General features: G+C 42.3%; 1 protein-coding gene across 2 annotated transcripts in view; it reads left to right on the top strand.

Annotated features, from left to right (window-relative positions):
• Nucleotides 1-5,249: 5,249 nt before the first annotated feature.
• GNAL (guanine nucleotide binding protein (G protein), alpha activating activity polypeptide, olfactory type) overlaps nt 5,250-13,973 on the top strand; it is a 14,529-nt gene continuing 5,805 nt past the window's right edge. The window contains exons 1-7 of one of the 2 annotated variants that reach the window (XM_009707620.1): nt 6,096-6,142; nt 7,386-7,388; nt 8,040-8,113; nt 8,745-8,803; nt 9,045-9,165; nt 10,443-10,573; nt 12,603-12,670. In XM_009707620.1, coding sequence (XP_009705922.1) covers nt 8,746-8,803; nt 9,045-9,165; nt 10,443-10,573; nt 12,603-12,670 — 378 coding nt within the window. In that variant the 5' untranslated portion in view covers nt 6,096-6,142; nt 7,386-7,388; nt 8,040-8,113; nt 8,745. Of the gene's footprint in view, nt 5,305-6,095; nt 6,143-7,385; nt 7,389-8,039; nt 8,114-8,744; nt 8,804-9,044; nt 9,166-10,442; nt 10,574-12,602; nt 12,671-13,973 lie in introns of those variants that run through there. The other variant, XM_009707619.1, reaches the window with a different exon arrangement.

Genomic DNA, 13,973 nt, shown 5'->3' with positions numbered 1-13,973 from the left:
GAGTCACTATTTAAATTTGACAGGAAAGTCCTTGGCCATTAAATTTTACCAGCATCTTCTGAGGGATTTCTGCTGATACTTTCAGGAAACGGCGTGGGAAAATGAATCCTTTAGGGGTGAGAATATTACTGGGGGCTGTTTTCATTATGTCTTTCTTGATTACCGGGAAATATATCAGAATAATGTGAGGTTGCTCGAAGCCCAGCCGCGCAGCCTAAGGTGTTCTCGAAACCAGAAATCCGTAGTTTTCTATTTCAAATATTGCAGGAAGAATGAACAGGATTGTAATCCCTTAGCTGATTTAAAAAAAAAAAAAAAACTTTATGGAAGGAAAGAAAGGAGGGGAAGAAAAAAATATTCAAATCTTGATGTTGTCCCTGATAACTGCAATGAGGGGGGAAAAAAAAGGTATTTTTTCCATTTTGGCTCCCTAGAGACCTGGGGTGGGTGTTCTCATTGTGAAATGTCTGCCTCACCTGTGACTGACTGCAATCCAGAGAGCGTGGAATTCAAAGTCCTGGTCCTGGATGGTTTCATATCGTAGGTTATGGTGCTTCTGCAGGTTATTGAGCCTGGCTGGGGAGTTTGCAAAGCTTTCAACGGTCCGTCAAAAATGTAGAGGTTTGCTGACCCCAACAACTTACTTGAGGATAAATTTCAGACTCTTCACTCTGAGAACTTAAAGCTACAGCCTTAAGGATTTGCCATATTACCTTTTTCTTTTTCTTTTAAAGAGACAAGCATTTTGACATGGGTTTTATTTCTTGTTTTCCACAGCAACTTTTTGATACAAAGCCTTTGGAACGTTGGGGTGAGAGCATAAAAAATGTTTGAAGTAGACACAGATTTATTAAAGTATGTAGTGTGTCGTATTGATCTGTGGTTTAGCACTTCATCTTTCCGATTCTTTGGATATCAAAATACACTTACAGATATAGCATGGGTTTTATGTTTGTCGTATTAAGACATGATTTTTTTTTAATTGTGATTTTGTTTGTGGGGGTCAGAATATCTATACAGAGCCGTGTAGCGATTTACCCAGCGAGAAAAGGATTTTCGTGTATGATTACCTCGTCTTTATTTGTGCATTTATGAATCCTTTTTTCAGAAATTCTGTATAGCTGCTACTGCTGCTCAAATTGCCATGGTTTTTAAAGAGAATAATGCTTATTGATAGTTCCCACATGCACTGGCAAGCACATCTAAAACCTGTACTTTTGTGTTCACAGCTTGCATAATATAAAATTTAGAGATTGCTTGTCAAACTAAGTGTCAGCTGAGTTTCCTAGGAGACTCAGTGAAGATATTTATAAAACTACAGATCAGCTTAATAATAGATACAATAATGTCAGTAGCTCGTGATTGGTTTTTTTAACTTTACCAGTCCATTTTTCTTTGCTTTAATTTGTTGGCAAGCCAAACTACTGCATTCGCAAACAGAGCAGTGAAGACCTTTCTTCCAATATCTTGGCTAATTTATTTCAAAAAAAAAAAAAGTAGTTTGTGCTATTCCATGTAAGGAAATGTAAAACGCCCTACTGTAAAATTAAGAAGAATCTAAATGTCATACTAATTATCAGACTGAATCGTTTATAAATAAAACACAATTGTGAAGTAGAAATAGAAATATTATATGTTACACGTTTTTTTGCAGTTGAGTTGAATGCGTGAGTCCAAAGTTCATTGCACGTGCATGCAAAGTAGTCACTGCAGAATTAACATAAATCCTGAGTATGGGTTTCTATAGAAGCTGCATAAATAGAAGACCCGTCACTATTGTAAAAAGGTGTAATTCTGTGAAAATAATTTTATCCCTGAGCTGAAAAAAACAAGATCTAAAAAGAAAGAATAAGTGATACTGGTGTCCATTTTTACTCATTTTTTTGCTATTGTGTTTTTCTCACACTGATTCTTTGAGTGGAATCATGAGCGTTGCCACAGATGGGAGGTATCTTCGTACTTTAAGCACTTTAAGTTGAAATTTTAGTCATGTAAATTTAAAATTTGCTCACATGTATATATATATATGTATAAAAGAATACTTATTATACCAGAACATAATTATTAGAGGCATTTAGGATTAGTAGAAATTAACATTCTTTAGAAAGCAATTTAGAAAAGGGATTCCAGTTTTCCCATTTTAATACGGTAATGAGAATAAAATTAGCATATTTAGTAATGAGGCAGCACTGCCTCCTTATCTCATTTGGAATCCATTACTTGTACCTACTATGTACATTTGCCTGTCAGATCTATTTTTTGATACTGTGCTAATTAACCAAGTAAGATACGAAGGATATTCAAGAACTGATTTTCTTTCGAAAAAGTAAGACCATAGCTTTTTGTGTTTCAGTGTCTAGAAATCTCAGTGCACATTGAATGTAGTTGCAAAAGAAATCTTGGGAAGCTGGTCTGTCACACACGGAAAAGGTTAATTTTCTGCAAAGCTATGAAATTTAGCCAGATCCTCATAGTAGTTGCATGTTGATTATGGGATGCTAGTGATATTGCAGCTTGACACAGCGAGGTGGCAGGTAAAACCTTGTAACTCAGTGCATTTGTTTTAATACAGATTGCGTGTGGCCAGCAGCCTTGCAAGCAGAAAGTGTTATGGCTGCTATGTCAAGGGGTATTTTTTTAAGCGCATGCTATTTGTCAGAGCTCCCTCTCTCTTTACTGCAGTGCTGCAGTTCAGGGTATTTGAAACGGACCCTTTTTCTGGGAGGAGGCTGACGATTTCTAAATGGAAGACGACTTGGGCCGATACGTAGGACATCTAATTAGGAGACTGACCGCGTTCCCAACCCTGCCATGGATTATCTGTAGTGTAACTCTGTGTTACTCACTTCTCTGTTTCTTACCATAATTTGCCTGTTTGGAAAAAATGCAAATGCTAGCAACCAATAACCTTCCTGAAGTGCTTGTTTTACAGGTGGGAGAGGTGTGAACTGATACTAAATGCCATGTTTAATCATTTCAAATAAATTGTGCCAACATGACCTCGGTATTGGGGAGACAAGCGGTATGATTTCTGATTTACACGTCAACTCCTGAAGGAACACTTCTGCAAGAAAAACACCGATTCACACTGTCTTGTGAGGAGGTTTATGATGGAGTCGTATCTGTGCAGAAATACTGGCTTCTGTCCGTGCTCCTACCCAGAGCCCTTTTTGCGTCAGCCGTAGCTGAGGAGGGTTTTCTCCCCCACCTCCTGGGGCATTCATTGATCTCAAGCTGTGAAAGCGATTGCGCTGCCCACAGCCGTTTGCTGGCTTCTCCGTTGGGCTCCTGCCCCTTTTCCGCAGGGATGTTTAACCTGCCGGCCTGCCACCCACCTGTGCTCAGAGGCCTGGATTTACCCCTCTGCTCACCTTTTACCATGATGAAAAGTGGCTGTTTCCAGGCCCATCGGATCAAACTATTAAGGAACTGGAGAGAAAACTTTTGAAACGGACTTGGAAATACAGGAGTGCTGCCTGAACAGCCATATTAAGGAAGATTACTCTCTGTTTCGGAAGAGATTCAGCTTGGAGGCGTTTTTGGTTGGGACTTTTTTCCCTTCTTTTTTCATCTCGTGTGCTGCAAGCGTGAGATGAGAGTTGTGTTAATGATAAGTGTGCCAGTTAAAAATACATCGCTCTGCTCCAGTGTCTGCATTAACTGCGGGGGTAACTGAAGTTACACTTTGCTTAATCAATATTCTCAAGGTGGTGAAAATCATCCGAGCAAAAGGTTCAGTCTGAATACAGCTACCTTCTCATGATGACTGTAGCTCACTATAAAGGCATACTTTTATATCTTTATATAAGTTTATGGTGGCTTTTGGCAGGGGAGGAGGTTTTGTAAAAAGATGATTTTTTTTTTTTAGACTTTGTTCGGTATAGTTTTGTTATCCGACACCCATCGTGTTGCCCTACAGAGTGATTTTTTTAAACAGTATGCTTAACCATCACATCTTGATCATCCAGAAAGAAAAGCTGGGTATTCTAACTGTACATACTGCATTGTTACAACAATGGACGTTCAAAAAGGAGAAAGAATATACGTAAATATATACATAGCGTATTTTCTTTTCCTTTCAGTTTGTATCCGTGGGAAAGTGCTATGAGAATTACAAACAGGCTTTTAGGGAGGTATTTTTTTCAACTGGTCAGTGTGTGTGACCCCTGTGTTAACAGTGAGTCACACTGTAAGTCAAGAGTTCGCTGGTTTTTTGTCTTTCCCACTGCAATTAAGTAGATTCCACATGCACACCCAAGTAAAATTGGGAGAAACTTGACAGTTGAACAAGAAATCTTGATAATGTTCTAGCAGGATGAGTCCAGCCGGTGGGATATTCACTGCCAAATACCAAATAACAGTGCAGACATTCAGGAAAGCTGCTGAGTCGTACAGGCAGTCTGGGGAAAATGAGCCAGCTGAGCTCACACGAAATCTAAGAAATGGGTGAAAGTGAGAGAGGAGAACCCGCCTATCTTAGCTATATGCATAAAATCACGTTTTTATGTCCTTAATACTGCTATTCTAACATGTTCTAGGAAAGAATTAAAGCTTGAAAACTTTTTTTATATAATTGGAGAATGTGATTTCCCCTTTTTTTCTGCTTTCCTTTTCTCTTGCCCTTCCCTACGATTGTAAGTTTGTGTTTCACTTTATGCGTCTCACTGAGTTTGGCGACACAAAGCATCGGACTGGTTAACCTCCGCTTCATGTCACTGTTGCTTTCTGCATCTTACGCTGTAGTTGCAGTCTTCAGGGGCAGCATGTCAGTCCAGAGCTGTTTGTATATATTAACGAGCATTTCTGCTAGCGTTACTGAGACTGTAATTAACATAACAGTATGCTAGCTAAGAGTTATGCTAAGTAAGGCTACTCTTCGTCCCATTTTCTTTTTTAAACCCCAAAATCTTTTTTAAGTCTAAACAACCACATAATGTTATGACACATGGTTAGTCTTAGTATTTTTTAGTGGACCTCACAAAATTATAACATTTAACTGCATTTGGACTGCTTGTGGCTACTCCAGAGCGGTAAGTGTAGAAGCACTGTATTGAAGCAAAGTCTGGTTAAAAAGTTGTTTGTCTCAGAAAATGTAACCTCAGTCACTGTAAGTAAATCATCGGGCTCATACCTTCACCATTGGACTTGTGTTTTACTTTGCAGCTGGAGTCTGAACCAGAAAAGGTAGTGAGAAGTGTTACATCAGACAGTATTTTGCGTATCTAAGTGCATGTTTGTTTTTCTTCCAGCTTTTTAGAAAGAATTGACAGTGTCAGCATGGATGACTACACACCCACAGATCAGGTTAGTGTAACTAATGGGGTAGGGTCTGAGCCAAGGCTCCCAGACGTATGAATTCTTTATGTAATTTATTTTAGTCCCAACAGCAGCTGAAATATAGGGCATACCGCATAATATCAAAATACAGTCTAGTGGTGTAAGTAATGATTATTAAAGAAGAAGAGGCTTTTTGGTGGCACAAGCTTGTCTTTTACTGTTATTACATGTACGTTGGTGATTCCTGTAATATGTCTGTTATTTCTTCTTGCTTTCCATTCTGTGTCCTGCAAACAAAGCGAAGGGAGCAGAAAACATAAACGTAAAAGCCTACAGTTTCCCTCTCCAGCTTTTAGTACACAGCAGCAGTGTTTAATTTCAATGGCAGAGGTGATGGAAACCCGGAGGGAGGCTTCCCGTGTCCGTCAAACAGGTCCTTCAGAGGCAGAAGCCTGCAGTGGATTTGGTGACCAAATTCAGGGGAGAGCACCAGCGGCAGCAGCAGACCTCGTGGCTTTCTAGCCTGTGCCCATCCTCTGTGGGCAGGAGAGTTTCTATTTGAGCCTTATTTGCAGGACAGTACACTTTTTTTCCGGATCTCGTGGTACATCTTGATAGAGTGCTCTAATGGCAAAGGCATTTGGGAAAGTTAAGGCTGAAGCGGTGCATCCTTGAAGTAAGAAAGGGCTTCACCACGGTGCATGGCTTCAGCTGCCTTCCCTGAGCCCAGGTTGTGTGCTTTCCTTAGGCAGGATGCCTCTTCGGCAAACTTACTCTGAGGTGGTTATTTTTCAGTGCTGGTATCCCACTGTCATCCAGTGGTCTCAGCCAAGATGGTGAGCCACGTCATAAACTGCAAATACAGGTGACGGAAGAGAATCCCTGCACTGGATAATTCAGTCTAACCACACAAGACGTACAATGGGTGGATGCCCTTGAAAAAATACAATTGCCGAATTTCATTGTGCAATCAGGGACTGAAATTCAGAGAAATGAAGTGACTTACCAGAGATCACACGAGGAAGCATGCGGAGCAGAGCCTGTGCCTTCAGACCTAGTTCAGGTCTATAAGCACAAGCCTGTCCAATTACTCTGACCGTATCCTGAAACAGAAGGCAGTAAAAAGTAGTATGTGTTGTGTTATAAGGTGAAACTTGTATAGTTGACCAATATAGGATCAATTATTAAAGCGCTCAAGACATTTTCAGACCAAAGCAGTAGCACTGGGATTTACTCCGTCTAGACCTCATGGTCTGATTTCAGCATCGATACTGCTCAGCTGGAGAGAGAAGTCAATGAAGCAGAGCCTCATTTTTGCTTTCATTCTTTATGTTAGTGTTGGCCTCTTTGTTCCTGGGAGGCCCTTCCCTACCTGGAGCAGTCAGTCATCACCTAGAAATTTTTCCTGATACTTCCTTTGGGAAGAAACGCTCTGTGTCTCCAAAGATCAGAAGAGGCCTTTGGTATTTGGCAGGAGGAAAACTTTTGCTCTAAAGGAGGGATTCTCTTTTGCTTTTGGGTTTTTATCATGCTGGTAGGACAACTGGTAAAAATCCCTACTTTTGGTTTGACCCTTGCTTGCTTCCATTTTTTTTGCACCATCCCAAAACAATGACTGGCTCCAATAACAAATAAATGTCAGAAAGCGACAGAGAATGGCAGTAACATGTAAAATAACTAAAATAGTTAAACAAGTGGCCTTCAGCCAAGTTCATGGTGGCTGTCAAAGCAGCCGAGGTTTGCCAGCTACCAGAGTACTTGAAGCAGTAGATGGTAGGGAAGGGGGAAAAGGCAAGCGGTGCTTGGACTCTGCAGCACTGACCGCCACCTTCCCTCCCCACTTCCACAGCCGCCGCCTGGCAAGGAGAGCTGAGCCGGAGCGAGCGGCCCTTCCCTGCCCCAGGAAGGGAGGGCTCCCCAGGCCGGCGGCCGTGCCGAGAGCGGGGCTGCTCTTGGGGGCGTCCGTCCCCATCAGGTGGCCGGTGGCTTTCTCTGGCTTCTGATTTTGCTCTGTGCCCAAGCAGAGTGGGTAGTCAAGGTAGTTTTGCCCAAGCAGCAGTGCTGGGTAGTCAAGGTTAAAAATGCTGCTGGCGATGGCGCACTGTGAGATAGTTGTCTGAGGTACGCGTCATAAGTTGCTTTTGCCTACTTCCTTTGAGAATCTAGGAACGTTGGGGTTTTTTGTTATTAAAAGAATGTTATTTAAGTTGTAAAGTATTGCTAGTTTGAAAAATAAGAAATGCCAGATTTACATACAACCTAAATTCTGTTCCCCTGTGCTCTGTAATAGAGCTTTAATTACTCAGTCACAAGCTATTATTTCGATAGGATTCCTGTCTCGTTCAGTACAAAAGAGGACAGAATTAAGGTTGCCTGGGTAACTGTAAATCTGGAGTTTTCTAACATTTGAATACTTGACTTTACAACATGAATAACGTTTTTCTTAGTTTTATGTAACTTCAGAATTCATTATACATGTCACGTACAAATTTGTATGACCATCGATAACAGGTTTCGGTGGGCAGGAAGGAGAATCTGTAAAGGGTCTCCTGCTCTCTGAGTGTGCACAAACCAAATGCAGAGATGATGTTTGTGTATATCCACTGTGTCAGGATGGACAAATGCAGGTTTATCAACAAGTCTGAACTGTAATTAAATGGAACATTTAAGACTTTTCATGGAAAATAATATTCCATGCTTTTGAAATCAAAATGGGGTTAGAAAACAACGTTGCTAATCACCTGCTGTGTTCTCATTTCCAGGACCTATTAAGATGCAGAGTGTTGACATCAGGGATTTTTGAAACAAGATTTCAAGTAGATAAAGTAAATTTCCAGTAAGTCTATTAGTAATAATTCATAAATATCATACTAATTTTTAACAACTTAATTCAAATGTCTGTGCTCATGTATGCTTGGTATAGAAGGTTTAGGGTGGGAGTTGAGGTTTGTTGGGTTTTTTTTGCTTGGTTTGGATTTTTTAGATTTTACGCTGTGTCTCTATCAAACACCCACTGTCAGGCTGCCTCCACTCACTGGTTCTTGCCCAGAAAGGTGGCAGCGCTGACAGGGCAGAGCCACCCTCATGTCTTCCTCCTTATAGAGACGCATTTTCCCCACCACCCTTCAAAACAGGCCGAAACCTGTCCTTGCTCACGGTACAGTAGGTCCAGCCCTACATGCCACATGCCCTCCTGTGGGCTGGAAAGGCCAACACTTGCCCTGGAAAAGAGTGTATTTCTCATTTTACGGGTTCAGTAGCCTTCTCCTGGCAGAGCGGGGCAGGCGGAGCTCTGCAGCTCTCCGATGTGCAGCGCGACATCAGCAGCTCTCTCTCCCCTTCAGGCAGTATGTTGCTGTCACTGTCCTTCAGGCTGTCAGATTTTTAAACTGAACCCTCGTGCTGCATGCTTCGTGTGACTTCCCTAGTGCACATAAGTGATATAACATCCTATGGCTTTTTAACAGCATGTTTGATGTAGGTGGCCAGAGAGATGAGAGAAGAAAATGGATCCAATGCTTTAATGGTAAGTAAAAATATTCCACATTTTTACTTCGAACTTATTCTCTGGGGTGTGAGCAGCTTAGTATTCCTATTCACACATAGTGTGTCACTAATAGAGGAGTCCAGTTATTACAGGTATTTTCTTCGGCTATTCTTGGCAGTTTGGGGAGTAATGGCAAAGTTACCCCACGGAGGATGTGCTGGGATAACGGAGATGTTCTTTTCTCTCTCCTTTCTTTCTTTCTTACGTGTGCTCTGCCTAGATGTCACGGCTATCATCTTCGTTGTGGCTTGTAGCAGCTACAACATGGTAATAAGGGAAGACAATAACACGAACAGACTACGGGAGTCCCTGGACCTTTTCAAAAGTATCTGGAATAATAGGTAAAACATACGTCATTTCCCACCCACCCTCCCCAATTTAGCTACAGTTCAACTCCTTACAAAATAGGACTCCCCTTACAAGATGCTCAGATTGCCTATTCAGAAGATGTCGAGGTAGGGCCAGGTCGCCGGTTGCCCCTGCAGTGCGTACCCCTCCCCGGTGGGGCCCAGGCGCAGGGATGGTGCCCACGGCGTTCCGCTGCTGCTGCCAAAACAATGCAGGGCATGGGGACAGCTTGGAAAGGGCAAGCTCCCCATGCCGGCTGCCACGAAGGAAGCAGGGGAGACCCCTTCCTGGCGTCACTGCGCTGCTTGGCCGAGACTGAGAGCATCCTCCACATTACATTTAGTCTCCTCCTCAAATGCAGCAGCAGGAGCCACGAGCTGTTGGCGATGCATTCGATTCACCGGCTGGCACTGCACTCGGTACCCTTGTGGGCAGCCGCTCTCGTAAGACTGCTCTTTGAGAGTGCGCAGTTTCTCTGCCTCGTGGGATGATATTTCAGATCTAGTCTAATTGTAACTGCCAGTAAATTGCCATTCTGCCACAGTGCATGTAAATTGTAGATATGTAACCAAATAGCAATCTCAATAGGCTCCTGGTAGAGAATAAGTAAAAGCGATACCCAGCATAAGGTAATGAAGTTTTCAGTACATACCTACGAGGATGCTCTGTGCTGAGAAGTGATGGAAGGCGGAGTGAGGAAGAGTGGTAAACACACGTCCCAAAAGCACATCATGACAGTGATGGCTAGGTATTAATTGGGGAAGAAAAGAGATTATTTTCTTTTGATTCATCGGGTGTCATACAGGCCACCCTAAAAGATGGGTTATCTGTGTGGGTGAACAGTAGTTAAGACAGAGCAGCCTGAGGGAAGGCAGCTTTCCAGCCTTTTTATTTTCCTTCAGCAAAATGGAACAAAGTAGACAGTAATGTCTGGTTTTGGACTGCGGTGCTTTTAGGAAATGTCATCATTTTTCCAACTTGATATCAAAAGGATGATTTAGAAAACAATATTTGAAAACCGCTCCCTTCAGCGATGTCTACTGTAGTTTTTATAAATGTATTTACAGATCCTACAAGTATACCCACCGGCACAGGTGCAACCCAGTCGAAACAGTAATTTAGGTCATCTTTTTTTTCTGTTGAAGCATATTCCATACTACTTCAACTCTCTGTCCAGGCAGGGATAGCCGGTAAATTTTCTATTGAAGTGATATGTTTTCCTTGATAAAGGTGTCAGAGATAACACAAACATTTGGTTTGTTTTTGACAGGTGGTTACGGACCATTTCTATCATTCTGTTCTTGAATAAACAGGACATGCTGGCTGAAAAAGTCTTGGCAGGGAAATCAAAAATTGAAGATTACTTTCCTGAATATGCGCATTATACTGTACCTGAGGATGGTAAGGTTTTTCACCACGCAGGGCTTGGACCTGATGCCGTAGCCTAGCCCGTAGTCGCTGTCTGTCTGTGTCTGGCACGCACACACAAACTCACAAGCCTGCACTGTTCCTCAAGGCGAACCGATAGTCAGGTGAGGAGCGTGCTGGCAGCAGGTAGCTCGGCGGTGCCGCAGCGTGGGCAGGGTCTGAAGGGGCTCTGGCTACCTTCCCCGGGTTGGGAGCACCCCGCAGTCCCAGGAAAGCAGAGCTGCCGGACGCGTCTCTCCCCTGCCAAATGCTTCTACCTGGGCCTCCTGCGGCGCTGGACTTTGGTAGGGATTTGTTAGAGTTATTTTGCAGCCGTTCTGCATCCTTCAACACTGTAAACTTCAGCTTTTGCAAATACTGACAGGAAGCCCAGCAGACCAGCAAGGGAACTTTAATGGAGGGAAACCACATCAATAAATACAAGAGAGAGCTGTGACGATGGAGTGATTAGCATGGGTTTGGTTTCTTATCATTTCAAGGAGTACAATGATTCCTGCACCGCGATAACATATTGCATGAGTAAACTTTGGTATTATGCCTGTTTTATACCAGGCAGAGGGCTTCCCACATATCTCAGATGTGTGTCTAGCAAAAGTGGTAAAAAAACTTGCCCTTTCTGACTTGTGCTAGCCTCTGCCTTACCTGAGTGATACCCCACTGTAGTGCTTGCAGCCACTTGTCAGAAAAGGCTTTCGTTCTCCGCTAACCATCAACAACAGCCTGGGTTACAGAAGTGAAAGTGGTAATAAGCTATTTTCAGCTTTCATTCAGGGCTGGAATTTCAGGAGTGTGATGCTGAGTTTCAGGTGGAGAGGATAAATAAACTGCCCTAAAATCTGAGTTCACCTGGTACCAGTTTTATAATGCTGAGGGCTTTCAGAAGAAATCTTCTGTTGCCATCACCCAAATGTCCCTCTCCCAAACATACACCACCTACATATATACAGAGTTTGGGTAAATTTTCAACATTTTTTTATAGTAAGCCAGTTATCAGAATAAAGTAGCTTTTGGTGTTTCTCAGTGGGATTTCACAGTGGATATCCAGAGAGATCCAGAATATTCACACATGAAGCAGCGCTCTGTTTTTAAGCTGTAGTTATTAATTTATTCTTTAATTTCAGCTGAATTTAGTTAAGGACAGCAGCACTGAACTGGTAAGATGCTGCTGATTGTGCTGCTGCTCTGTGTTTACCCCTAGTACTATAGTTAAGAGTAAAAAATATGTTTCCGTATTCTGATAAATTCTGCCCTTTAATTTATTATGTTTATAGGCGTCTGATTTGGTATCTTAGATGAGGAGAAATCACACTGAAGGGAAATGAATAGGCTATCTCTTCACTGTATTGGTTTTTACACTTACAGTAAATATAGTTGTTGCATGGCCTCGATAGAGATGACTTCATCTGCCTACAAACGGTTAGTACTGACCAGTGACCCTCCTGCTCAACAAGAATTTAGTCTGAGGCCTCTCGATGGGCAGTATATCTTAAGTATTCTGCTGCCTTGGGCCTGGAAATATATATATTAAAAGATCTTTTGATGCTATTACTTTTTTCAAGTGTAGTCTGGGACTAACCATTTTTAAACCCAAATTCCTGCCTGCAGAAGCTTTATTCAGGAGATTCTGTTCTGCTGCAGAAGCTGAACAGCTCAGCTGCTTTTTCTAGTCGTATTTTCTGCTAAAAGTTAAACCCTAACTCCCACTTGGTTTACATCTATATGAACAAACTTGTGGATGTGAGTAAGCCTCTTTGTGATATGCCCAATGACATTGTTGCAACGATTTCAGCAATTTTCAGGTTCCTAAAATATGTTAAATGTATAGTCAGGTTTTACAGTGCCCTTCCGTTTTAGAATTGCCTGTCGGGAATCTCCTGTGGATATTTAACATTTTAATTTCTGTATTGAAGAACTACTTCCTCCTTATTAAATCTTTTATTATGAAAAGTAGATGGTTGTTTGCTTTTCCTGTTTCTGATGTCATCTATTTTTAATTGAACAGCAACACCAGATGCAGGAGAAGACCCCAAAGTCACAAGAGCCAAGTTCTTCATCCGGGATGAGTTTTTAGTGAGTAATTTTGATCTTATGTGTGATTCTACCGTAGGAAATACTGGCAGATGGCATAGTTTATTTAGGGAAAACTGATGGGCTTTTGCGGAAAGCTAGGAGGAGAGGGGAATGACTGGCGATTCCCTCATTCTTTTCAGCTGCCCATTTTGCAGAACCTTCCTCAGGGCTTGCACATTTTTATGCCCATTTTATATAAAGTCACCTGCCCTGCAAAGTGTCACACAGCAAGTAGGTGCTAGTGCTGAAAACCGTCATGTGCCTGCCTGCTTGACTCTGGGTTCGATGTGGGTGCTGGCAGCCCTCGCTCTCTGTGCAGGGGGACAATGCCGGGCGTTGTTCCCGGTGCCGGTTAGTGAGGTTTTCTGTGGTTGTCTTTACCTGTGAGATGCTACTGGCTGTTACCTTGAATCTTTACTTTGTGTGTCAGTCCAGTCCGTGTTTACATAAATAGGCTTTTGTTTTCTTTTTTTTTTTTAATCCTGCATTCCTCCAAGGGCTTTGGCAGTGGTCACTGGCAAGAGGCAATGAAGAAAAAAGCAGATTTTTATGCTTAAATAAGATTTCTCTTGTGGCATTTAGGAGATTTGCCTCACCCTAGGACTGGTGACATGGCCCTGCTGAGGAATCATAAGGAAGTTTCCTTGTCTCTTCACAGTTATTCTTGCAATTAAGATTTTCTCCAAAGCTGGAGCTGACGAGGTGGCGTCTACGTTTCGCAGATACAGGCAGTTATCAGGCACACAACCACAGCCCAGCGCTGCTGTCAGAGACAGAGGGCTTAATCCAGTATCACCTACAGTTTCACTCATACCGAGTCATTCCCACAGTGTGAAACAGTGATGGAGACCAGAACCAAAGGTCATCCGTCTTGCCCTACTGGTAGAAACTGTATGGGGGTGTTTGAGAGAACCAATTTAATCGTTAGAATTAACATTTTTAAAGTCATTATGCATTTAGAAGTATTGTTAGGATTTATGGCTCTTGATGCAACAGGAAAGAAAGAAGCAATTAACTGTGTTCACACTTTGGGGATTTCCATTCACTGCCTTAACCTTCCAGATTCTGAGGAAAAATGTCAGATTGCGCTGTGTTAACATAAGAGTTACTGAAAAAAACCTGCTACTTCAAGCCACATCTCTCGTATGGTAACGCTGAAAAGCTCTGAAGCAGGTGGTGGCATCCAGTTGGGAAGCAGGGTCCAAGAGAACCAAATTATGGGGAAACTAGGGTGAAACTCCTCACCTTTATCTATTTTAATTCTTTCAAAAAACCACATCAAGGACAAGGTCCTTACCCGCCA

This window comes from Cariama cristata, unplaced genomic scaffold (genome assembly GCF_000690535.1).
Source record: "Cariama cristata isolate BGI_N322 unplaced genomic scaffold, ASM69053v1 scaffold26039, whole genome shotgun sequence".
Taxonomy (NCBI): domain Eukaryota; kingdom Metazoa; phylum Chordata; class Aves; order Cariamiformes; family Cariamidae; genus Cariama; species Cariama cristata.
This window is presented reverse-complemented; position numbering and strand designations above follow the sequence as displayed.